Consider the following 23,437-nt stretch of genomic DNA (forward strand, 5'->3'; position numbering starts at 1 on the left):
TCAAGATAGTAAAATATGGGAAAGAAGTTTAGGGATAAAGGGTAAGGCACGTCCAAGATAGGGCCACAAGTCTTTGCCACGGTGTACGGACATATTGAGGACCCTGGTACAGTAAGTGATTTTCAGTTGTTAAAATAAGTGTTAAATATCTCTATATTCAGATAGTATTGCCATATAATAGTGTTTGTTCAGTAACAGAGATCTGCCTCTCCCTGCAGCTCTTTAGTAAATAGACAATTCATGTAAACTAGAACAGTATAAATTTGTAGCTGATAAACAGGTTCTCTCCCCAGTTTGGATGAAACTGGCAACCCACCTGGAAATGTATTTTCTGTTTACTAAAGAGCTGAACAAACACTATATCTTACCATCAGAATATAGAGCTTTAACCAAAAAATATCACTACTCTACCTTCAAGCTGGTGACAGGGTGCCAGCTGCCAGAGAGACTAACAGATATTTGCAACCTATCCATTTTAAAGCGCTTGTTTACAGTGTTTTCACTGCTCATCTCGTCTGAAGTTTGATTTGGTGTGCATTAATAAGGGGAAAGCCAAAAGTTGAATTCAGAACAACCATCTTCAGATTCATTGTTTTGTAACCCACAGAACACTACTTTCCCAACTAAAGAAAATACAAAAGGAAAAAACTGTCCGTTCATTTCGGAGTGTTACATTAGAAATTGTGATGGAAAAACAAAACAAAAAACCACCTTGTCAATTTCCAAAGAAACGGTTTCTTTTTGCCTTTTTCAAAATGTTATTGCGCTAAATGGGATGGCAACACCTTTGCCAAATACATTCTGATGTAGTGGACATCACATGACTAACGGTACTATTGTTTTTGTGCTAAGAAAAGACTAGGACAATTATAAGCAGAAGCCATGCCAGCGTAATACCTTCCCATGTTTCCCAATCCCTTCACATTGTAATTGTTCCAAAGAAGAAAATAATTAGATATTTGTTTGTTGAAATGTTCTGAAGTAGCCAAGATAAAATGTTAAAATAGCATTTTATAAATTATTGAGGTTGATTGTGGTGGCATGTTTCTCCCCACGTATTCAGTTATTATTTAGCTATTTGGCCTCATACAGTATACGATATTCTACCACTTTATCCCTGTATCCATCTTTGAACATTTTATGCATGGCTTGTTCCCGACATGTAGATTCACCAATAAGTGGTGTCTGGTAATTATAAGGGTGTTCAGATGGTAAAAGTCAACAAAACCGGTAGTCTTTACCAATGAGTACTGGCCCAATTCAAGCATGTCTGCATTCTCTGTAAAAGGTTGTTCATGAATAGTTGCCAGGTGCTTTTGACATAATTGAAAAACAAACAAAAACCACGACCCCCACTCAACCAGCAGACTTCAGTGTGGCAGTCAGGAGAGGCTGTGCAAAATATGTTTTTGGACAAAGAAAGTGTTAAATAACATCTTCATTCATGTCTAAAAAAATGATGTCTGACCTGAATGGAGAATTAGTGGCTCTTACTGCTTATCTCCATGAATCAATGCCTAACATTTGCACAATATTACGTAAAGTACGTAAAGTATGTATACTGTATGTGTGTTGACGCACACATGCATTCACGCACACGCACGCACGCGCACAGGTCCTTCTAAATAAAAATATATATCGTGGAAAAGTTCATTTTCTTCCATAATATAATTTAAAAAAGTGAAACTTTCATATATTCTATACTGAGCATAAAGTTAAATATTTATCTTTTTTATTATATATTTTTTAATCTTGATGATTCTAACATACAGCTCATGAGAATAAAATACAAACTATCTAAAAATATTAGAATATTTTGAGAGACCACTAAAAAACATTTAAAATGCTGAAATGTCAACCATTTGAATAGTATGCTAATTAATGCAATCAATACGTGGTCTGGGCTACTTTTTCTTTTCTTTTTATGGTCTTATATTTAAACGTTACTGAAGTGAACATGGTTGACAATGAATAGATTGTAAAATGGTCTGGGCTGCTAAAAATATATTTCATCAATGGGGCGTGGCATGGAGGTGATAAGCCTGTGGCACTGTTTGTTTTGATAGCAGCTTTAAACTCATTTGTAAAGTTGAATCTAGTGTCTCACACCTTCCTCTTGACAATAAAACATCTATTCTCTGTGGGGTTCAGGTTGGCTGGTCTAAGCACAGTAATTCCATGGTCAGTACACCTATTACTAGTAGTTTTGGCTCTGTGGGCAGGTGCCAAGTGCTGCTGGAAAAGGAAATCAGTATATCCTAAAGCTTGTCAACATACGGAAGCACACAGTGCTGTAAAATATCCTAATAGATGGTTGTGTTGACTCTGGAATTGATAAAACAGTGATGATTTCTGTTCTCCATGCCACGCCCCTTTGATGAAATAATTTGTTTAAAAGTAGCCCAGACCACGTATTGAGTGCATAAAGTAACGTACTTTTCAGATGGTCGACATTTCTGTATTATAAATAAGATTTTTAGTATTATGTTCTAATATTTTAAGATAGGATTTTTTAATTTTCATGAGCTTTTTGCCATAATGATCTAGATTAAAACAAAACAAAATTTTAAATATTTCACTTTATTTCACTTCCACGGCTAGTCGGCTACTGTTCTGACTCCAGAGATCATTGCGCCAAAAGACGACTGCATTCACTGGTGCTCAGACATTCCGTATCACACAACAGTACACAGGTTGACACCGTCCACAACATAAGCACAATCAGAGCAAATTATTCACAAGTAAAATCCTCAGTGTTCATTTATGCATTTAAACAAGCACTGAGGATTGTAGTGAGTGTACAATGAGGGGAGGAGCCATACCCGCTAGAGAAGCCCTAGCCTGAAAGGGTGCAACTACACTGTCGCGTCAAGAAACGCCTAGAGAAGGCGTTTCTTTTGGATTTTTAAACAGCTGGTGGATGGAAATGATGCTCGGGCGCGGTTTCAACTTGTAGTGTCGGGCCAAAAACCCGTCATTATGTGCCCACACTCAAAGAGACCATGGTTTTCTGGGCATAGAGGGGCTGACCGTCTCCCGGCTGAGACAGGCGGGGACTTCCTATTGGTTCACCAACCTATGTGCCCCCCCTCTGCTCCCAACACCACACAGCGGAGAACACTGACGTCACCACATTTGGAGTGACGCCGCTCTGCACTCTTATTGGTTAGCGAAAAAATACAAGGTTCACGCCACTCGCATGCATGTCTCGCCCAGGCGTTTTTTTCTCCTTTGAAAACAAAACGCCTGCAGTCTCCGAGGTTAGAGCAGCACAGACAGGAGGAGCACGCGGTTCTGCCTGAGTCAACCACACAGCATGCAGAAACACGCAAATGACCACACTGATGCAGGACCACACTGATGAATAAAGCCAAGTGTTACATAGGTATACTACCTCCTCACATCCACACCATACAATGAGGTAGGGGCCAGGACCTGTCCGTTCTGTATGCCATGAAATCCTGAGTGTTCATTTAACTCAAGTGTACAAATGGATAAATTCACACTGAGGATTTTTACTGTGCACAAGCTGGTACTCGACTTTCTCGCATTAACTTAGTGATAATTACATGGAGGGAAGGATGGAAGTGAAAGGCAGAAGGATGGAAGGAGGGGGAGAAAGATGGAAGAAAGGAAGGAGGGACGGTAGAGAAGAGTGGTAAAACAGCCAGATAAAGAAATATGTTGAGATGAATGTTGATGAAATGTAGAATGAGATATATGAAGGTTCTAATGAAATGTGCTATTTAGTGTTATGGTGTTTTGGATGTTTGACCAGGACTCAGTTGTGATCTGGACCTCACTACTTGCCCTTTGACCCCTGGATTACTGGGCACAACGGGGCTGGGGTACGGACTGAGTGGACCCTGGGTTTCAGCGGTTGGGTGTGTGACTGTATGGGGGCCTCACCAGAGCAAACGCACTAGTTCCTCACCTGCGGCAGGGGGCTGGTGGGCCGAGAGGCCCGGCAGGTCCAGAGAGCTGTCTGACATCACATGCTTCAGGTCTCCGCCCATGTCCGACAGCTTCATGTCCAGCTGCACGGACAGAGCGTCCTCAGAGTCCTCTTTCCCTACGCTGCTGCCCCCGATGGATGGGAGGTCTAAGGACTTGACAGAGGCACAGTCTTCCTTGGCATGTTTGAACGCAGCCACCTTGTCCACTAGGCTCTTTTCCGAGGCGCCCAGTGCCGTGCAAAACTTTGAGGACTGAAAGTCAGCAAAGTCATCCGCGTCACTCTTGAGGGAGGAGAAGGAGCCACCACCGCTCTCCTTGGTGTCGTCATAGGCCATGCCACCTTCCAGGGACAGCTGTTTAAACACATCATACTTGTCCGTACAATGCAGTGGACGCTGCAGAGAAGGGGGCTCCCCTCGGCCCCCCACACTCCCCTCGCCTTTGGGTTCTCCGCCAGAGCTGCCAAATGCCATGAAGTCTGCAAAGTCGTCCTGAGGTGCCGCTAAGACTCCTCCCACCGAGGAGCCTGCCGCCGCCGCCTCGGAGGAGGAGCCGAACAGAGCAAAGTCACCGAAATCATCTGGCCCTGTCCCGCGGGGCTTGGCTCCCCCTGGCAGGAGCACTAAGGACGGAGGCACAGGTACAGATGGGAGGGTGCTGGGTTTGGCCTCATTGGGGGCAGGGGTGGAGGGAGCTAGGGAGGAGAATAGATCCAGGTCTGCCATGTTAAGAGGGTTTTTAGGCTGAGACAGAGAGGCTGCAGGCTGTTGCTCTGGTAGTTGCTGTAGAGACTGAGAACTAGGGAAAGCAGAAGGGAAGGCAGGCTGGAAGATCTTGGTCTGGTCGGGGTGGTCTAGTGGAGAGATGCTGTCGGCTGTCTTAAAGTCTGTGAAGCCGTCATCAACACTGACAGACTTGAAATCGGCGAATCCTGCACCTGCAAGTGAAATAGAACGATTTAAAAAATCCTACAAAGCAATTACATAGAAAGGAGGACCTCAAAAAGAAATAGCTTTTGCCATAATCATCTTCCGGGTTTTTCTCATTTCACAGTCCTACAATAATGGAGAGGGAGATTAGTTGTGCCTCTGTCACAGTGAGTGAGAATGGACATGTTGAATTTCTCATTATGGGGTGAACTGTGCTGCTGCTGGGGGCCCCGAGAGTCCAGTGAACAGCACACATCACTGCACAAACAAAGCCATGTTGTCGAAAGAGAGACAAGCACACATCCTCACCGCCATGCATCGAGCCGTCAGTTCCAAACCGACAGGAAATTATTAAGCCATACTTCAGAGGAGAGAAGACCCTACTTTCTACAGACTTCAAGCTAAAAGCAGTGCAATCGTTTTTATTAACAGATTATTTTTCCCCTTATTTTCTTTTACATCTAAAAATGAAACACAACAGAGACGTAAAATCAAACAAGAGGGAAAATGGATATTTTTCTTGCAGTACAGCAACTATTAAGTGGCTGACATAGAAGCCGAGCTAAAATAGGGAATCTGTTCACACTGCTAATGTCGGGGTACAAAAAGAGGAACCTAAGGGGCCCAACAACAGAGAAAGGTCACCGCAAACAGGACTTACTGGTGTGGTGAGTGCTGTCCCCATCGGAGACTGTTCTAGTGAAACAGTGCAGGAAACGTGCAAAAGTGCAAAAGTTACATTATTTCACAGTGTTTACCTTCACTCAACAGCCACGCCCTATAATGACGGGCTGATTACATGCCAAGTATGGGTTTTAATTCAGGTAACAAACATTAATTTTGCTCCCCTCGCTGTCCTTTACATCACTGGTTTATCGCTAAGGCAGCTGTGGCATTGTTCTTGCAGGACTTGCCCCTCCTCTAGCCATCTGTTGCTTACAGGGACCATTTCAGAGCCCACCACAGTCTCTGCTATTTGGCCAAGAGACGAGTGGGATCTGGAAAAGGAACAGATATGTAGGACTGTGTGCGCGTGTAGCGGCGTCGAGTCCGGGGGTGCTTGAGGGCTGAAGCGCCCACTGACACAATGGGCGCGTTCGGAAATAGCGCACTGTGCAATGGGGGGCGGGGCGGGGGAGCCCTGCCGTTATAAGAACTTTCCGAGCCTGTGTGTGTGTGTGTGTGTGTGTGTGTGTGTGTGTGTGTGTGTGTGTGTGTGTGGAGAATTTCTTCTTTCTTTCTTACCAACTGGTTTCCTGTCAGCAGGGTGCTCCAGCTGTCTGAAGACACTATACTTGTCTCCCGAATCTACAACAAAACAAGGAAAACCTAATGGGTTAGGATTGAACACAAAACGATCCAAATCTCTTCTATGACATACATGAAAACATTGACGAAATGTATTACAACTAACTGACTAAGCTAGAGAAGTGAATATGTCTGTATCTTAATATTGAGCATGCACATCCATTTGCTCCCACGTCCCAATTGTCCCCAGGCTCCAAAAATAGTAGTACTGTAATAGTAGTAATAGCAGCAGTAGTAGTAGTAATACCTGAGGCGGTGGGCACCGGCTCTGCTGGTTGATCTACAGACAGCTGCTTGAAGACGGCATACTTATCAGAGGACGACGTGGACCCAGATACAGGAGTCAGCATGGCAGGAGCACTGCACAACATTATGACCATGGTCAGTCAGTCAGTAGGGAGGACAGGGGAGGTCAATACCTTTTCTCTGCTTAATCCCTTATAAGCTCCATGAGCAGACACAATGAGCTACAAAAGTGTTTTGGTCGCGACAGCTTTTTGTTGGGGCCTTTATTCTCCATGCTTTACTTCCCTTTTTTTATCTGGCTCAACCAGCACAATGTCCATAAATCCAAAGCCCCGAAATGTGTTTGTTGCCAAAAAATATGGTATGTTTGTTTACACGAATACAGGTCAAGTGGGCAACTTGAACATCTGAGCACCTCAATGCAAAGTTGGCTATTTTGTCCAAAATGTAAAAAAAGGAAAAGAAAAAATATTAAAAAAAGTCTTAAGTATTAGTATGATATTAGACCTTAATTGTCGCATGTTTAAGCATGTAATGACCATGTGTACTTTTTACTTAAGACCATTATTATTAATTTGTTTTTTACATTTTGGACAAATTTTGCCCACTTGACCCGTTACCATTTACACAGTTAGGCTGATACAGTACAGTTGATCGGTCGGACGGTTCTCCAGATACACAAAAGGCTCAGACAAACCTCAGTACTTTGCCCATGTCAACTGTAAAAACTATCCAATATAGATTAACCTATTGCCACCCTGTCTTGTATGTTTTGGAAATCCAATGCAAAACAGTAGAACACTAACGGTGGGAAAACAATATGGATAGTTTGAGGATCTATGATAACACAATGTCAAAAGCCAAGAGGGAGTAAGGGGGGGGTTTGACTAACACAGACATCTTCAAAGCTTTTTCTTTGCCAAACAAGTCTATTGCTGCCAATTGTGTCCTATGAAAGAAGTAAAAAAGGAATACAGCATAGGCTTTTCATTCTTATTTTTAATTAGATTGTGATCTTAGACTTTGAGGGAACTGCAATAAATTGCTTTAACAGAAACTAATGGAACCATAAAACACTGTCACTCAGATGTTATATGTACTGTAGCAGCCGTAGTCTTTGTCTTCCCAAAATATAATTGCCTTCCCACACCATCTTACTGAGAAAAACCACAGGCTCTCTACATTAGCATGAATTGTAATATAAAGAAATGATCTCATCCACTGTCCAGTGGCCACTGAAATTAATGTATTAGGGGATGACTGTCATTGTTATGCAGAGGACACCATTACAAGCCATTAAGTGACCAAGTGTGATTCTTACACCTGATTTACATTTGGTACACTGTGTCACACACTGAAAATAGCCAGTCCACAGGCTCACTACGTGAGCAATGCTACAAGTCCTGAGCTTGTAGATTTGCAATTTTCAGTATGTGACATACCGGTACAACTACCGGTAAGTCTTTACGGCTCAAAAGACAGACAACGAGGGAAATGCTTGCTGTGACAAACACAGTTAGTCGACACAGTAACTATAAACCAGTAAGATGCCAGGAGGGCGAAAAGCGACCTCGCCCTGAAGGGCTAGTCCTACTAGACCCCAGGAAAATTACATCTGGCCACAAAAGATTGCGGGGTCTATTGAATGTGAATGGGTAGGTGACAAACTGACGATTGAGCCTACGTCACACAGTATGGCAGCCCCCTAGGTTCCAGGTGTTCGTTCAGACACACACAAACTACCTACTGTGGCCAGATGTAATTTCCTGGGGTCTAGTAGGATGATAGTAAATAACAATAAAAAAATCACCCTAAATTTAAAAAAGAAAAAAAGGGGGGAAAATACATTTAGCCACTGTCAAAAACAGCTAAAAACGCTAAAACGAAAGAAAACAGCAAATGAAAAACTATTAACATTCACATTTTACTTTCTCTAATAACAACTAGAATTAAATCAATTTCAATCAATCCAATTGATTCAGTTAATTCCTCCGTCCATCCAGCTTCAACAGTTTATCCAGAGTCGAGTCACAGTTTCAGCAGAGAGCTCCAGCCTTCCCTTTCCAGAGCAAAATTATCCTCCTTAAAAGTCAGTTCATCTCATCATGACCATACCTGTTCTGCTGCTGAGGTGCTGTGGTGGCGGGGAAACTACCTCCCGATTCTCCCTTGAAGTCGGCGAAGGCTTGGTCTCCTGCTCCTGCTTTGGGCGCCTCCTGGAAATCCTGGAAGTCATCATCGTCTCCTTTGTTTCCCTAAAATACCCACAATGCATTAGTTACCAGAAGAAGAAAAAAGGACATTAAAAATGCCACAATCAATGGCATAGCTCCGTTACCTGCACAGAAGGGAAATTAGTGATGAAACCGGCGTTGGGGAGCTGCTGAGCTGGGAGAGGCGCAGGCGCCATGCCCATGACCGGTGGGGGTGCTGCTGTAGGCATGGCCATTGAAACCGGAGGCTGGGTCATCATGGCCTGCTGGTGATGAGCCATGCCTGGAGCCATGGCTCCCATAGCTATGGAGAGGGTAGGCAGATTGGGCACTGGCGGAGATGGGAACTGACTCAGGATTTCCACATTCATTGCCGGGAGGCCGCTCTGAAATGGAGGGAATAGTTTTTAAAGATAAACCTTCAATATGTAATCACTAACCACAAAATGATAGATGCCGATGTATTACTGTATGTCTATGATTGGTGCAAGTGCCAATTCAAACTTGGAAATGGAAATCAGCGTTCACTGTGGTATTATTTCCATTCATCACTAGCTAGTCTTTCAGCCCCATCTATTTTTCACTAAAGGAAATAGCCTGACCTACCGTATATATTTGCATAAAACATTCAGTGACTTCAAGTTCCAAATCCAACAGACATTGCTGGCAGCTTCTGAATTTTCTATTTACACTACAAAAAGGGGAAACAGCTTGTGCTGGTCTCCTGTGACTCTCCCAATGTACCAGTAGCAAAAGGCGCTTATTATTCTCTGCATGGAAGCTTTGCCATCATTTTTTCATGAACAGCCCCTTGATTTGCATTCTCCTAAGGGGTGCTGGTGCTGGTGACAGGCCCATGCTGACGGAGATAAGAGTTGTGCCGTTAAACAGGGCTGAGGGCGACTTGTATTCATATTCATGCACGATTGCGCCAACCCATAAGCCCCAGGCCCCCGGCTCAGAGCAGTCGCTTTATCCCACTCTCCAACCATCTGAGCTAATTTAATTTTAATGTGGAGCTGATGGCAAGGTTTCCTGAAAAGAAAAAAACAGTACGATAAGAATGTCCTTCTCGATACAATTGATTGCTTTGACACCACTGTCTACCTGTGCCACAGCAATGAGAGCAAGTACAGTGTACAGCTCCTCCTTGGTCAGCATGCCAGGCGTCGTGCGGTTGGCTGTGGCCCAGATCTGGCCCAACGCCTCCCTGGGAAGGCCTGAGGACATGAGGATGGGATAGAGCTTGGATGTGTCGATCCCCGCTGGCGTCATGGTGAACTCCAGCACCTTTTTGAACATCTCTGAGGATGCAGAAAAGTAAACATTCACATGCGTGCGTGTAAGAGGATAAAATATTCAATGACATGGCAACTACCCCCCGTCCCCAAGTCATTTTCTTTAACACAGTGCATTTTATGAACACAGATGTTCCCCAGTGCAGGTGTTTACCTGGAATGAGGCTGTCATTGTAAAGCCAGCCAGGCAGCATGGTCTGGATGTGCTCTTGCTGTGGGTACACACCAATACCTGCTGTCAAACACAGTGACAAACACAGTTAGTCCACACAACACACGCTTTTGTCCAAGCATACCATTTGCCAAGGCTCCTTCTGTCAGCCGAACCTTATTATATGGAACATAACCTGGACTGGTCTTTGTGCCATATCCAACTATTGAGAGGTTTGGCTGATGAATGAGTAAACAGGACTAAAACAAAATAATAATAATAATAATAATACTAACACTACTATAAATGTTTTTCTTTTTTTTTATTCAAGATTAAAATTCTTACTCAGCAAATTTACACCAGTTCTTGAAATATTTTTATAATTATATTATATACTGTATATTGTTGCTGTCAGGCAGAAACCTTGTTTCTCCATATTTATTTGATTTTCATAAATTAATCCCCCTACTTTGTCGTACAGCAAAAGCAAAAGGAGCAAAAATTGCTAGTTGTTATAGATAGGCTATTTTGGTATTTCCAAAAAAGATTTGTAAGTGAATGTGAGAAGAGGCTAAGTGTGTATGTGGGTTTATAAATAATGAACCAATGAAAAGTATTAACAAGAGCTTGTGACAAAATAATAACTATTTGTTCAATTTCCTGAAAAGTAACTGTTTCGGACATACAAGGTTTCCACCAGAAGGCAACAATATAAACTGTAAATATAGAAAATGTTACAATTTGACATTAGAAAAGTCCACTTGCAATCATGCAAGCTCCAATTCATGGAACTCTATTGAAACTTACTGGTCTCAGAGTCGAGATAAAGTGCTATATTTCTCCAGAGGATACAGGTGAAGAAAACAAATGAGAGCATTGAGAAGTAGCACAATAGCATGCAGAATCAGACATAGGGGCCCCAGGGGAACGGTCTAATCCGTGCCCGCCCTTGTTAAACCCAAGCAGTCGGCATGCACCAGAGGTCAATTTCTGAAAAGAGTGTTACACAGCCAGGGAACAGACGGCAGCTTATTGAGTCAGCAGGTATTACCCCAGGATCTCCCGGGGCACAGTCTATTTCCACAATCTGTTGAGACACGGCCAACACGAGAAAGCGGCCTAATGAGATTTGGCCTGAGGTGACAGTGTTATAAAACTGGCACAGAGGACAGACAAAGCTTTGGAAAAAGGTGTGAAGAGACCAGGCGTGATGCACAAGTAGTAAATCAATCCAGTTCTTAATATGGCAAGACTCCCTCCGCTACCAGAAAGAAATCGGTAAGTTAAGGATGATCATCAATGTTATTTTACCACGTTGACAGAGAGTTGTGAAACAAATTTCCCAAGAATTAGAAGGAAACTGCAACCCTACCTTGGAAGTTTATTAAATACGGCGGCAAAGCAAAAGATGACGAGGCTTGATAAAGACTAGTAAACAGGTCCTTCTCTCACCACTTTCACCACAGGCTTGAGGAGATGCATAACCAGCTGATGGTGGGGCAGTGAGCACTGGGACCTCGGCTTGCTCTGCGATGGTGAAGGCAGAACTCAAGTCCTCGGGAGCCTCTGCCCAGTTCCGTGATTTGGTGCTGGGATGAAACTGGGCTGAAACTTTAGCCCTATAGCCCATTTCCGGCGAAGGCTGCTGGGATCTAAAGTTAAACTGGGCCTTCTTATCGGTCGAAAAATCACACGAGGAGAATAGTTTCTCTTCCAGGGACGGCCCTAGAGGGTTGGATGAGTGATATCATCACTAGTTTTGTCTTTCCTCTGCTGTACGTTAACTGGCACTGCATTTAACTGTACAAACTAAAACATATGATAACAGTCTTCACAAATCACATGAGGAGAATAGTTTATCTTCCAGGGACGGCCCTAGAGGGTTGGATGAGTGATATCATCACTAGTTTTGTCTTTCCTCTTCTGTACGTTAACTGGCACTGCTCTTTGTGCTGCATTTAACTGTACAAAACTAAAACATATGATAACAGTCTTCACAAATCACATTTTGATTAGCGATAACCCTCTTGCGGCCAGCTAATAGATTTACCACCAGATGGTAAACAAACAGATCATAAACCTCCTTACAGAATTGCAAATGACCACCCAAGTTTGACAGATGGTGCTAAAACTGTCATGAATGTGAATGGTCGCCTCTAAGCCAGGGTTCTGTTACAGAGATGGGGAAAAAGCAGGATATGCAAATTGCAAGAGATGAATACTCCTGGTGCCATCACAAACCTTCTGTCCTAAAAAAGGAACTGGCTAACCTAGAATCAATGTGCTGTAGGTCTCAGCAACCGCAGTTTTAAGATTCTGTACTACAAATGTCACCATCCTCTATTTCCAATGAAGCGACGTTCCATTCTTCCTGGATCATGTGCTTTTGTTGCTTACATGGATCGTAATGTGCTTAAAATGTGTTTAAAAGGCTTAGTTGATGGGTGCCTGCATACTTTTGCCCGCAAATAACAGTCGATTTTCAACCCTAAGATACCTGTAGAAATACTGTACTCAGCATCCACAGCAGATGCTACCAGTTAGTGAGGAAACCAGTTGCGCAAAAATAATCGTTACCTTGAACTGCAGGTTGGGAGCTGGAGTTGGCAGCAGAGTGCTGGGTGGCAGTAGGAATGGACACAGAGGGAGGCATGGTCTGAGAGGACAGACCTGCCCTGAGGGAAGGGGATGAAGGTGGAGCCGGAGAGGAAAGGTGGAGGGTGGAAGAGGAAGACGAGGAGCAAGACACAGAGGCGTCTACGGGCCCCTGAATAAAGTCACTAAATTCATCGTCATCCTCTGAGAAAGTGGGGGGGAGGGAGTGAGGAGAGACAGAGCAGTGTGAAGGTGATGAGTCTGCAAAAATGGAGAAATAATGATAGTGACACAAAACACAACTAAACAGGCCACAATGGACGATGAATTCAGATCTCAATTTTTTTTAAATGTTAAGATTGTCTCTGTGCAAGGCCAGAAAATGGGCAGCTGTTGAGGTTTACTGGATTCACTTTCAGTTCATGAAAATGTGTAAACTAAACAATATACAGCCTATAGGTGGAAAATACCATAATAACGACATTTTTTTACATTAATCTCTCAGGGCCCGAAAAATTACACTAACAAATATTACATAGGCCATTTTCTGTCATGCACAGCGGGGGGGGGGGGGGGGGGGGGTTAAGGTCTCACAAACAGATGACAACATTTTGCGGATGATAAAAAAAACAGAGACACAGCAAAATAGATAGTGAGCACAATTATGGCAGATGTTACAGATGAGGAGACAAACTGAAAAACAACAAAGTGGTGAAGTACGGAATTAGGAATGTGTGTTTTGCACTATGGCCAGAGGCTGTCGTAGCCCTACTGTCTGGATGCCGGCCAAGCTGCCTCTAGAAGGGTTACTATTCTCAGCGGGATGCCCTTCTTCAGTCGGCCTATAGGGAACAGAGCTGCATGAAGGACAGGCATTTATGGGAACTTGGCGTTGGCATACCTGGTTTTTTGGCCTGTGAGGATGGAGTGGGGTGCAACTTGGCATCTCTGCTGAAACCGTCCATGTTGCCTTTGATGGCCTCTAGGGCGTCGTCGCGGCTCTTCTCCCCCAGCTGTGGGATTGATTCACTGATTGATTGGATTTTTTTTAAATACACAGCCGTGCAGCACTGCAATGGCAGAATACATTAAATAACACAAAAAGGTCTTACTTACAAAACCGATGTAAACACACACACACACACACATACTTTGTAATGAGGTGGCGTGACAACCAAACACAACCCTCATTGAGGGGCGCTAGCCCCTCCTATGCCCACTGTGTGTTTGTGTAAATCATAGTGATGATTCGATTGGCTGAGCACCCCATAGTGATGATTTGATTGGCTGAGCAAAGTACGTATTGAGGATAAAAAGGACAGAAAAGTGAAGAAGGAAAAGTGAGGACGCAAATTGTGATTGGCTGGAATGAGATGATGTATGATGATAAGAGCACCCCTCACTTTTTTTTTATTAACATTTGGAAATTTGTATGCTGGAAAATAATTGACATGGTTATTTATTGTTTATTCATGCAAATAATAGCAACTGACACTAGAGTGGTGCTACTGCTAATGCACATAGACTTATAACATACATACATTCAACATTATTACTTGGCAGAACATGCATTCAGACTACTAAACTACAGCAGGATAGACAAGGCAAGGTTCGCGTCTCAATGTTAGGTGAAGTGCTCTATAAAAAAAACAGCAGCGTGCGAGAAATGGAGGGCACCGGGGTGCCAGTCTCCACGCTCACCTTGGGTTTGACGCTGCTGAGCAGCCTCAGTTTCTGTTTCTGTTCCTCAAACTGCCTCCTTTTTCTGTCCTCCTCCAGCATCCTCTGTTGATGCTCCAGTCGTTTCCTACAGGGCACCGTCACAGAGCATATAGACCAGTGAGTGAGCCATGGAGAGACACATCAATACATACATACAATTTACAATTTACAATTTAGGCATTTAGCAGACGCTCTTAATCCAGAGCGACTTACATTAAGCAAGAACAAAAAAGCATGGGTATACATCACATAAAAACATTTATCATGAAACATGCGTAAGCTAAGAAAGTAACAGTGGAATATCTATAATGAAACTATACATATAAGCTATACATCTATACTACTATGCTATACATATGTACTATGACGTGCTATGACAATAGCACATACAATGCACTTATGCTGTCTACATAACATGCTATAAGTCTGTATCAAATGCTATCTAAGTCTACAGAATTGCTATCTAAGGGGGTGGGGTAAGTGCTATGGGCCATGATGGAGTCTGAAAAGGTGGGTTTTCAGACTACGGCGGAAGATTGGGAGTGATGCTGCAGTTCTGACTGCAATGGGAAGTGCATTCCACAGTTTTGGAGCCAGAAGGGAGAAGAGTTTGGGACGTGTGGAGTGTTGTCCCGGCGTTTTTAGTGAGGGTACTTCCAGCTTCCCTGCGTTGGCTACATAACATCAATGGCTTTAAAACATTTTGTCTCAAGGCACACCTGTATTCATGGCAAAAGCAGCAGATCTAGAAGCTGCACAACACATCACACCACAATGCATCGTGAGCTTGTAGATCTGCTATTCTGGCTATTTTGCTATTATATGTGCTCAAAATAGTTTGAATGTGACAAAAAAAAAGACACTTTCAAGTTTCAGAATTTGCCTCTGTATTACTACAACTGTACGAATATATAGAAAGTTAGTAAAAACAAATTCATAACTGTTTGTATATTGCAATAATAACATATGGTTGTCACAATATCCCATGGCACACCAGTATGCCTCAGCACAGCGTTTGGGAACCACATATGTACAGAACTAGGCACATACAGTAAGGGCTTTAAGAATAGAATCATCTTCCACTTGTTCTGTTGTAAGAGAACAGGAAACAAAATGTATCCATTTTGCGTTATTGGCAGAGAAGATCAATGTCATGTTTCCAATGACAAATAATGACATTTCTTAACGAGAGCATTTCCACAATAATAATTTTGAAAAAGAGCCTGTAAACATTTAATTGTTTTTCTTCAAGCTTGGCTATCTATGCATCCAAACAAACACAATTATGGACATACAGTACATGAACAGAAGGGGATATTAATGAAAAGGGTTACTTACTGGTGTTCCTCTGCCATGTGTTTCTGAATGTCAGCAGTATACTGTGGCCCAGGAGCCCTCATTCCCATGAATGGAGGCTGGCCCATGAACTGCATTCCCGGGGCCTGCATCCCAATTGCTATGCCACCCTGGTTAGTCAAACAATTACAAGCAGAAGTTTGGCGTTTATTTCCTGCATTTTTTTTCAAGTATAATAATATTGAGATTTCAAGGCAGCAGGAAAGCTACGCATTTCAAAACATAGTTTTGAAATTAAAATCTTCAATGATTTGGAAATCTGGTAGCAGCATCACATCACACACTACAGGACAATCGTATTAGATTGTCCAAAACATGCTTACAGTACAACATATTAAAACAATGAGGCTACATGATTCTATTAAGATTATATTGCACCAGATATCGTATGTTGTTTATGTGACTTGGAGTAACATTACATATTACTTTGTTTATTTCACCTTTGATAATAATGGTAGGGTTTATTGATAGGGGGGGGGGGGTCTTTGAATCATATTCATATTACAAATAATTTAAAACTGACATACAAAACACAAAACAAAACAAATAGATTACAACGCAGCATTTCACGCCATATCAACAGCTCACTTAACAGTTAGTTAACCCTCTTTACAACTTGCCCAAAATTGATGGAGCAGGCATGATACTATGCAGTATGCATGGTATTAGATTAAACTTTAGAAACATGTACATTTCACAACAATGACAAATGCCCTCACCTGCATTGGCATGTTAGCAGGGGGCATCTGTCCCCCAAAGTTCATTCCCATCATCCCTTGCATGTTGGGCTGCATAACCTGGACCATCCCTGGAAATCCCTGTTGCTGCTGTTGTTGCTGCTGCTGCTGCTGTTGCTGCATGGGCACCATGCCTGAGGGAAAAATATACAAATGCACACATCTGCACTAAACATCGGACAGATATTTGCTCATATTGAATGCTGTATTGAATGCCACGGAAGATCTGAAGAAGCATTAAGGTAAGCTGTCCAATGCAAGCACAGACATATAGTGAGCACAACACACAGTCACTTGGACTTGGGAAGGAATCGTTTGGTTTCAGGAGTCCACAGTGAAACGTAATGCATGGAGGTTTCCTGGACAGCTCGTAGTTGACAGGGGCTCGGCGACAGGCGGATCAATTGTTATGGTGACTATAGTCACAACTCTGAGCAAACGAAGAGGAGTGAAAGGGGAAAGGCGGAAAAATCTAGCTGACAATCAGAGCTGAGCAGCTCTCTCCTATGGGAGCCTCCGGATGATTCACCAGATTAAGTCTCAACCAGGCTGAATAAATGGCTCGTCTAGGAGACTGCACACATTCTGAATGATTTGTCTCAATGAATGACATTGCCAAAGGGAGCACGTTATAACCCCTGAAAGACACTTCACAATAGTCTCAATGAGTAGTTGCCTTTTTGTGGTCTGAGCTTATACTAATGAGGTTATAATAATGAGGTATTATTATAAACCGAACAAGCAGTTCAGATATGAAAAGCATTGATGGCTAAGTGATGCCAAAGAGCCTCACAGCAAAGAAATGCACAAATCTGGGAAGAGGCTCAAATGTGTTGCTATTTATTGTTATGGAGTACTTATGGCTTAATTTATATATATATTTAATCCATGTGTCGGTGCTGCATAATACGCTAAACCTGCTATTTGTTTAATGTGTTTAATTGGCCGTTTGTTTTATAATTAAAAATAGCGGATTTGTCGCAGACCTGGTGACGAGGCCGTCACGTTATGATGACGAAACCGCCGGATTTTCGTCGATCAAAGCTGCAAATACTTCGGCTCCAAAGGTAACAGATCAATCCTGGCATCCAATTAGATTTTAACCCACACACAAAAATGGCTGGTCCTCCTTAGTCCTAACACATAATCAATAGTTCATTTGAAACAAAACAACTACATTATATCTGCTCAATCATTGGGCTATTCACTCTAGAGGCCGTTTTACAGTTACTAAAGTGTAGTTCTTCCCTTTAGATCAGTGGTGTGTTCTACCGTTATACGGCATATACGTACGTAGTAGTATGCCGTGCTGATATATAAAGGAGTATAGTTATATGTTCTGCAGTGCTAATCATTTAATCCATCGACCAGAACACGCACGAGCATATAGCCTATACGTGAGCATGTCGTGCAGGGAATAATGATGGTATACAGTCTGAAAAAACCTAGGCTACAGCATTGCTTCAGATGGAAGACAGTATGAGGAAAATGGACTATATTTGTAAAGGAGCGCTAAAAGCCTTGGAGAGTGCAGGTAAGTCGTGTTGACAGTCGAATGACTCACCTTGTGGCGTTCCCAAGCCCCCTCCAACAGGAAACATAAAACTAAAAAGGGAAGAAAGAAAGACATGGGTTATTACTGTATGACCTATATTACCTTCAAAACTAAGTCTCCAGTATATGACTTCAGTCAGATGAAGGCTTTGCTGTAGCTTCATCGTGCTCCAGAGAAAACAACATCATGTCCCTCCCAAACACTGGGACTTTCAGAAATGTTATGCTTAGCTATAGCTAAGAGCCATATTTGTCTTTGTCTCACTCACACAAGAGACTTAATTAGCAGTAAATAAATATTTGCTTGTATTAAGGTGGTTGCACACTGGTGCGTTTTGAGGATTAGAATGTAAGTAGGCGTGTTTTTCTTTTTTTGTGTTAATTACTTAATTTGCTTGTATTTCCTGATTTTGTTTAGTATTTGTGCTGCCATGTGGTTGTGGGGGGGGGAAATATATGTGAATAATTGCTTTCAAAATACTATGTTGTAAAGAAAAATCATTAAACAACAAAAAAAATAATGTAAGTAGGCTATCACTAGCCTGTCAGCCTGTCACCAACACCACACTAGACCCCATGCACTAGACCCCGATTGACAAAGTGGCTGTGAGGTTGATTTTTTTAACGTCCTCCGAAATACACTTGGATATTCTGCCCGCATCCTGAAACGGTTGAGAAATGACAGTTACAACCATGCTGTTTTCGTGCTCAGTCTCACACATACCCAGCCAGGCAGCCAGCCAGCCAGCCAGGGACCCACACACCTACTCACTTAAGGAAGTGGTTTGCACCACTTAAAAATGTTTTGCTTCCTGCAGTTGGACTGTAACTTTGTTTCCTGTACTGCGTTAAGACTCCATTCCCTGCCGCTGATGTCCTATTTCCCAAATTGCAATTTCTGCCGTTGCCATCTTTGATGTCTTTTGGGGGTCATTTAATCCAGAATAGCCTCTTTTATATTTACCGTACATTAGCTTCCCCGTCACTAGGCAGCGCTTGCTTCCGTCAATAAACATTTCCCCGCCGTCCACTTCCATTATTTATAAGCGCAATCTTTAGCAGCGTTTTTCTCGAAATTGAAACTCAGATTTCAGTGATTATACAGGACATCGATGTTAAAAGAACTTTATCACTGTTGTTCTGTTCTATTCTATTAAAGTGACTAGAATAACAAACACTTTTAGGTGTGACTTTAACTGTTCCGTTTATTTATCTATCCCACTTCTCGGTTGTAACAGACTTCTCAGGAATGCAAGGCAGATGTTATCTTCCTAGCTTGCTGCTTTCCAGGGACCACATCAATGAATTGACCACCACAAGTGGGAAATCTGACAGGTAAAAGATTAATTGATCCAATTCCAATATAGCTTTGCTGTAGTTCAGGACTCAGGACAGCCTTTATTTATCAGTACACAAGCGCCATAAAAGAAAAACATCCAACAGCATGCAATGCATCTCTGTAGTGTAACCTTCCTCTGACTGTGAGAGAGGACAGGAGGGGGAAAACAGAGACTTTGGCTCTGTAACTCAGACATGTCTGTCTTTGTCCTCACTCCTCACCAGAGCTAGTGTTACGACTGTGGTTGTATTGTTATTTAATGAATATGCATTATGATTTGGTCCTGGAATGCAGTGGTGTGCCAGATATAGACTAGACCGAGAACGTGGGTGTGACTGGATACAAAACAGGTGTGACCAGCCAGCGATTGGAGGAGACACTTCCAGACAGCCAGTGATTGGTGGGGAGCGTTCATGAGCGCTGCAGCCATTCAGAGTGGCTGATGATGATTGAAGTTCTCTATATTATTCCGTTATTCATGAGTAAGTTACTTTGCTGTTCTGTCAAGTGATATTGAGTTTGTTTAGTTGGTTCTTATGAGTATTGTTTATGGTAAGGAGGTAAGAAATTGTATTTGATTATTTTTGTTAGGTCAGAAACTATTTTTGTTTCACTTTTTTTGATTATCTCATTTGTTCTAATTTGCCCTTAACCCATACACCTATTACATTATTATACCTTGTTACCCATACAAATTCCAATAGCAGCCATCACAGAATGATGGCTTTGATGCAAGGGACACAGCAGCACAGCTATTACAGCAATGAGCATTTGAGAAAAGAGTAAACAAAACACTCAACACAAGTACAACATCAATCTGGGCCAATGGCTTTATCGTCAGTGATGGGGCTCAACTTGATTCTGCCTCACATCTGCTCACGCTAAGATTTGCAGCTTAAAATGCTTTTCATAGGACAACCGTGCTAACCGTTCTGCACTGAATAACAGGCCAAGGATTAGCAGGCCTACATGGAAAGTGATCAGCAGTGATAACAGGCAGCTGTGGAAAGTGGAAACGACGAGGCAGACCATTGCACAGGTGCGGCAGATCATTAATAATATCATATGACAGAGCAAAAATAACAAACGGCCACATAAACATCTGATTTTTTTTTAGGCTACCATTGCAGTGTGTATTTTGGTTATTCCTTCACATTTTAGCTTTTAAGCTTTTTTGATTTGATGTCTTAACTTGTGTCGTCTTGTATTTGACAAATAAATCAAAAATAAAGTATGTCTTGACGTACTCATTCATCCCCGGGTCGTGGACGTTTTTCTCTATGGAGAATAACATTGGGTCATCTTAAAATCGTCCCATATAAGCATTGTGGTCCCAAAATAAACATACTGTCTCTGCGATATTGTCGGGAGGTGGCTCTGTATCGTTTACGATGGTCATATCTGATAGTCTTTTTCTGGCAAAACTTTAACTAATTCTGCAGTTAAAAAATAAATGCAACCCACCCAGGTACTATGTGTAAATTACGTCAGATTTAGGTATTATGGCCCAGGCGGTGGCGTAACCGTCTGGGCACCCGACTGGTAATCCAGTCGCAGTGTGCCGTGGGTTCGACTCCCGAGCCCGACACGGCCTTTACTGCATGTCTTCCCCCATCTCTCTCCCGTTTCCTGTCAGCCTACTGTCTGTCCCTTCAAAAAACCAATAAAAGGCATAAGCCGCAAAAAATATCGTAAAAAAAAATAGGTATTATATTTATTTAATCTGAAATATAACATATCTGAAGGCGAGAAGCTACCTCGCCCTCTCCTGGCTGGGGGACAACAGACTGCTGGGCAGATTTTCATGTCCTCAACACATGTCCCCTTTAACCACAGTAACCCTGGCATCCATATTTTGGGCAAATCCTCTAACGTTTTCACTTTTTAGGGGGTCAAAAATTGGGAAAATAGCAGATCTACAAACTGGCCAAACCGGGAAGCCATCAGCAAAAAGATAATAAATAACAGGTTTCAGAAAACTTCTTAAGGTTCAGATAACTTGTGATGGGCATGTGATGCTCTCCATGGTCACGGAAGTATCAGAAATGACCCTATGATAATTTGATAAATAATATTGCACTTTATTATGTTCTTTTATCATCATCTTGGGGTCTAAAATTAATAGTATAGATTAATTGAATAATCAAAAGAAAACAAATAACAATAACAATAATAACTACTGGAGTCAATTCAGACAGCAAGGAGTACGCCTACAGGTTGTTTTGATGGAAGGGGAGAGGTAAATGTACAAACCTTAACAGTAGCTAATTCAATATCTATTACATAACACAAAGTAATTACATTTTCCCCAGACAATTTCAGCATAGCAAACTGATTGTACAATCAGACATCAGACAACAGCTAGGACTAGCACATACTGTAAGGTTTGCAAGTGAAGTGCATAATAAGAAAATTGTTTACTTACTCCCCTGCCTGTCTCTCTGCCCTTATCTACAGTCTTTGGGTTCTTTGGTTTCAACTAACTGTAGTATCAGTATCACCTGGTAGGTGCAGAGACTCACATATTCATTATTCAACCTACTCAGACTATGTTAAAGCTCGGCTTATTAAAGAATCATGAAGCTGGCATTTTCAATCTTCTCTGTCTGTACAGTAAACCGCAGGACCAGAGACAGAGCCTTCTAAAAGCTCACCACTGCTCTCTGCAGACAGGCTCGATAGGTAGAAACTGAGCACGGTGATTCATCATGTCTTGTACTGAACGGGGTAATGTCACTGAACCCGTTCACTAAAATAATCGATATAATTGCAGAACTGGTCAGACAGAACTGAGGTCAGAACAGGCCTAAGAATGCTTCATGCTTTATGGCAGGGGCAGTGGAAGCTTGAAGGCAGGTACAGAACTGTACCCGACTACTGTGTGTAGGAGACTGGAATATGTTAACCTATTTACACTATTTAGTTTAAAATATCACATGAGCATACCGGTATGCACATAAAAACTATATTCACAGTCTGACATCACCTATGTCCAGGCCTGTATTATTGTTTGCTTCACATTGACCAAATTGCTCTCCTCTGCACATTCTAGCAAGTAGCCTTAGCAGCAAATTAACACTCGTTGTCACACTACTATCCGGATTTATAAAACACCACGTTATAGTTGTACAGTGGATACGAGAGTACAGAATGACTGGCCTTTCTACTTCCCCTTTTTAAGTACTAGTAGTTGAATCAGCTACAGCTACCCAGCTAGCATTGACACCTGACATCCAGAGATCCAGCCATCTCATCATCACTCTGTCTCGACAACAAAAGCAGCCCTTATATAGTATCTATAGTTAGTTCTGGCCACACACCGCGTATGTGTGTGTCACAGAAACCTATTTCACGAACACAACACATTTTGTCTCGGGTACACTTCATTTGGAAAAGGGTTACAATACCTGCTGCCTCCTCCAGATCCTGGCCGCAGCGCCATCTTGATAAATGATAATAATAGCACAGCAGTCACTGCGAGAAAGATGTCGTCAGCAGTGACGACGAATCAATGGACTCTTCCGGATAGCTGCAATGTGCTTTCTCTGCCACTAGATGTAGATGTTGTTGAAGGAAGAGTCCAAGCCCAAGGCATGCATAGAGCTCAGCTTAGGCATCGGTCCAAAGCATAGCTCAATGGTCCAAACGTCAACGGCTCAACGCAGATACATGATTACATCTAATTCTAAAGATACATTGAGGGTTCGTTTCATTCATTCATTCATTCATTCATTCATTCATTCATTCATTCATTCATTCATTCGTTCGTTCGTTCATTCTTTCATTCATCCATTCATTCATTCATTCATTCATAGTTGGCACTGCTTACGATTGATTCAGCAATAGGCCTACAAATGAACTGACAAAAGGTTGTGATGATTAATAGCCTACATCCGACCTAAACAATATACATACTATGTCAAAATGTGATACTCTCCGGACAGCAGTAACCTCTAGGACTAAATTATCATGCACTTTTAATGGCTTTATTAGATGATAATAATATTTGTGGAAACCTGAGTGAATATTAAA

General features: G+C 42.2%; 1 protein-coding gene across 9 annotated transcripts in view; it reads right to left on the minus strand.

Moving 5' to 3' along the window:
• The window catches only part of synrg (synergin, gamma), a 38,177-nt gene extending 15,326 nt beyond the window's left edge, over positions 1-22,851 (minus strand). For 4 of the 9 annotated variants that reach the window (XM_080771602.1, XM_080771601.1, XM_080771600.1 and 1 more), the window contains exons 1-15: positions 22,813-22,851; positions 18,077-18,117; positions 16,495-16,646; positions 15,758-15,885; positions 14,399-14,504; positions 13,599-13,710; positions 12,680-12,958; positions 11,555-11,827; positions 10,106-10,186; positions 9,761-9,957; positions 8,779-9,039; positions 8,556-8,695; positions 6,442-6,554; positions 6,132-6,194; positions 3,935-4,894 (exon numbers count right to left, since the gene is read on the minus strand). In XM_080771602.1, the coding sequence (XP_080627728.1) occupies positions 3,935-4,894; positions 6,132-6,194; positions 6,442-6,554; positions 8,556-8,695; positions 8,779-9,039; positions 9,761-9,957; positions 10,106-10,186; positions 11,555-11,827; positions 12,680-12,958; positions 13,599-13,710; positions 14,399-14,504; positions 15,758-15,885; positions 16,495-16,646; positions 18,077-18,117; positions 22,813-22,847 (2,941 nt within the window). In that variant the 5' untranslated portion in view covers positions 22,848-22,851. The remainder of the gene's footprint in view (positions 1-3,934; positions 4,895-6,131; positions 6,195-6,441; positions 6,555-8,555; positions 8,696-8,778; positions 9,040-9,760; positions 9,958-10,105; positions 10,187-11,554; positions 11,828-12,679; positions 12,959-13,598; positions 13,711-14,398; positions 14,505-15,757; positions 15,886-16,494; positions 16,647-18,076; positions 18,118-22,812) is intronic. The other 5 variants (XM_080771599.1, XM_080771598.1, XM_080771604.1 and 2 more) reach the window with 5 other exon arrangements.
• Positions 22,852-23,437: the final 586 nt, after the last annotated feature.

This window comes from Protomyctophum bolini (genome assembly GCF_963924005.1).
Source record: "Protomyctophum bolini genome assembly, chromosome: 9".
NCBI classification, from domain to species: Eukaryota; Metazoa; Chordata; class Actinopteri; order Myctophiformes; family Myctophidae; genus Protomyctophum; species Protomyctophum bolini.